General features: G+C 41.6%; 1 protein-coding gene across 1 annotated transcript; it reads left to right on the forward strand.

The window, feature by feature from the left end:
* The first annotated feature begins 276 nt into the window (after nt 1-276).
* On the forward strand, nt 277-2,548 carry LOC132293652 (organic cation/carnitine transporter 1). The gene is made up of 2 exons (XM_059791205.1): nt 277-802; nt 900-2,548. Exons 1-2 carry the CDS (start codon nt 379-381, stop codon nt 2,114-2,116), a joined length of 1,641 nt encoding a protein of 546 aa, XP_059647188.1. The 5' UTR covers nt 277-378; the 3' UTR covers nt 2,117-2,548.
* The last annotated feature ends 344 nt before the right edge of the window (nt 2,549-2,892 follow it).

Here is a 2,892-nt window from a genome sequence, read left to right on the forward strand (position 1 = left end):
ATTTATTTAATATTTTGGTTCATTAACATATGTATGTGTGTGTGTGTGTGTGTGTGTGTGTATTTATATATGTATGTATGCATTATATGCATGTGGTGCTGGAAGGACTTAATTACTGCCTATGCCTTGCTGCATATGCATAATTACATTCTACATGCAAGAACCATATGTTTGGGCTATAATTTCATTTATTCCAATCTTTTATATAAGACCTCTGTTTTATATGTTTCTCATACTTTATAGGGTAATAATTCAAAGAAGGGAGATTAGTTTAATCTCCGAGAAAAAGTAAAAGCCAAAACTGAGGGAAAAAAGGATTCTCTGTCTATATATATTGGAGGTTGACAGTGACACAAGCACTAACAAGTTGAACAAGAAATGGAAGACGACGAAGCGCAAGAGTTTGCAATATCAAATCTGACAGAAAAAGGAAGGATGGCAAACAAGATAGAACTGACAGTAGATGAAATAGTTGAAAGGTTTGTTGGATCATTTGGCTTCTCACAGCTGCTGCATGTGTTCTTGGTATCACTCGCATGGATATTTGATTCCCAGAACATGTTGATCACTATCTTCAGCGACGCCCAACCTGCTTCTTGGAGATGCATAGGTTCATCATCGTCATGCATTAATAGCAGCAATGATGGCCGGGATGCTTCTTCAGTCTGTGGGCTGGTGCCAGGTAGTTGGGAGTGGGTCGGGGGCAGTACAAGCTCTACCATTGCAGAGTGGGGACTCATTTGTGACAGAAAGTTTCTTGCTGCAATTCCAGCGTCCCTCTTCTTCCTTGGTTCTCTTCTGGGTACTTCCTTTATCCTTCTACTAGAATTCTTCTTTTTAAGTAATGCTGGACATGACCAAAACTTTTCATCATACATATGACAAAAATTTCTGGGCAGGGTATGCTGCCTATGGTCGCTTGGCTGACTCATCGTTCTTGGGAAGAAAGAGAACGGTGCTCCTTTCATGTCTCCTGACCTCCATAACCGCTTTTCTCACCTCCCTCTCACCAAATGTCTGGATATATGCACTGCTCCGGTTTGCCAGTGGGTTTGCACGTTCAGGGATCGGCGTATGCTGTCTTGTCCTCTCCACAGAAGCTGTTGGCCACAAATGGCATGGTCAAGTTGGCCAATACGGCTTCTTCTTTTTCACATCAGGCTACCTTTCGCTCCCCTTGATTGCTTATCCCACCAGAACTAACTGGAGAAATTTATACAGAATCATCTCTCTTCTCCCTCTCCTCTACTCCCTCTTTATACTCCCCTTTGTATCAGAGTCACCGCGGTGGCTCCTCGTCAGGGGAAGAAGCAAAGAAGCACTCGAGGTCTTGGAAAGATACGCGACACTGAACGGGAAGAAGCTGCCAACCAACCTGAGTCTCTCAGAGCCATTCCCTTCCAAAATGGTTGGTCAAGGTAGAAAATCACTACCAACATCAGACACACAAATGAACCTGTGGACCACTAAATGGGCTGCTAAAAGAATTGCCACAGTGATGGTGGTAGGTTTTGGAGTTGGCTTTGCCTATTATGGTGTCCAACTCAATGTCGAAAACCTAAACTTCAATCTCTATTTCACCGTGGCACTAAATGCAATGATGGAGATTCCAGCAGTTTTTATTGGCAGCGTGCTCTTGAGCTTCACAAATCGCCGTCAACTCTTCTCCCAGTCAGCTTACGTAGCTGGAGTTTCATGCATCCTCCGCGTTGTTTTCTCCCATGGTAGACATGAAAAGACTGATGAATATAAATGGAGCTGCACACAACTGACATTAGAATCGATAGGATTCATGGCTGCTTCAACAGCATTTGATGTGCTGTATATCTACTGCGTTGAGCTTTTCTCCACCAATATGAGAAACTTTGCTGTGTCTCTGTTGCGCCAAGCCTTGATGTTAGGGGCTTCGCTCGCTCCTCTGCTAGTTGTTCTTGGCCGACAGAACCCCTCTCTTTCCTTTTTGGTATTCGGGGCCCTTTCCATCTTTAGTGGTCTGTTGAGTTTGTGGCTTCCTGAGACCAGGAATGCTCCACTCTACGAGACATTGGAGCAACAGGAGGAAGAGGAGAAGCTAAATTATGTCTCCGAAGAGTCTGGGTTAGAGCTTGGGAAGTAGACACAGGTGATTATTCTTTCGAACCTGCAAGAGTGAATCCAAGAACTGCTCTACAAAAACATCTTAAGCCGTGCAAGTTCTTTAATTTGTAAAATAACAGCAATTAGAAGGGTTCATCTACTATAAGATCACAGTGTTTATAAGCTTAGGCCTGGTGCAGTCAATATCAGTATCCATATCTGTGGTACCACAATATTTTTGATGTGGAAAACCAAGTGTGATTATTTGAGGTGTTATCAGTATCAGTCTTGTTTTACACTATATCCTAGTCATCACTCTCTAAAGCTTACTTTATCTTATTTTATACTATGTAGTATATACTAGTCATCACTCTCTGAAGCTTACTAAATCTTATTGAAAAATGGAGTATACGTTGATACTCAAGAGTAGCATATCATGATATAAATCCTTTCTCATCAGGGCCTCTACCTGAGTAGGCAGGAAGTAAATATAGAGATCCCTACAAGATTTCAGATTCTCAAACTAAGACATGGGATACTTAAAGAACAAATCCATCTAAATCATTCAAGTGCAAGTCCACGGATTAAATATCTCAATTTAAAGGTCTCTCTCTGAGGTGTAAGTTTACAGGTCCGGCACAGGACACTCTATGCCAAACAAATAGAAGGCTTGAGGGTTTCTAAATCAAAGAAGAGTGGAATGGATCAATTTTGAAATGAATATGGCATAATGATCAATATCTGCACTATGGTAACTTAGCACAATGGTTATCAATATTAGTAAGGACACTAATACCATTATATCAGGAGTAACTA

The sequence above is a fragment of the Cornus florida genome, unplaced genomic scaffold (assembly GCF_030987335.1).
Source record: "Cornus florida cultivar Cherokee Brave unplaced genomic scaffold, ASM3098733v1 CherokeeBrave_3.0.0_Hap2_Chr02, whole genome shotgun sequence".
Classification (NCBI taxonomy): domain Eukaryota; kingdom Viridiplantae; phylum Streptophyta; class Magnoliopsida; order Cornales; family Cornaceae; genus Cornus; species Cornus florida.

Coding starts and splice junctions, on each gene's coding strand:
- LOC132293652 (XM_059791205.1), top strand. CDS start 379: ATGGAAGACGACGAAGCGCAAGAGTTTGCAATATCAAATCTGACAGAA. Junction 803..899: donor CTTCCTTGGTTCTCTTCTGG/GTACTTCCTTTA, acceptor ATTTCTGGGCAG/GGTATGCTGCCTATGGTCGC.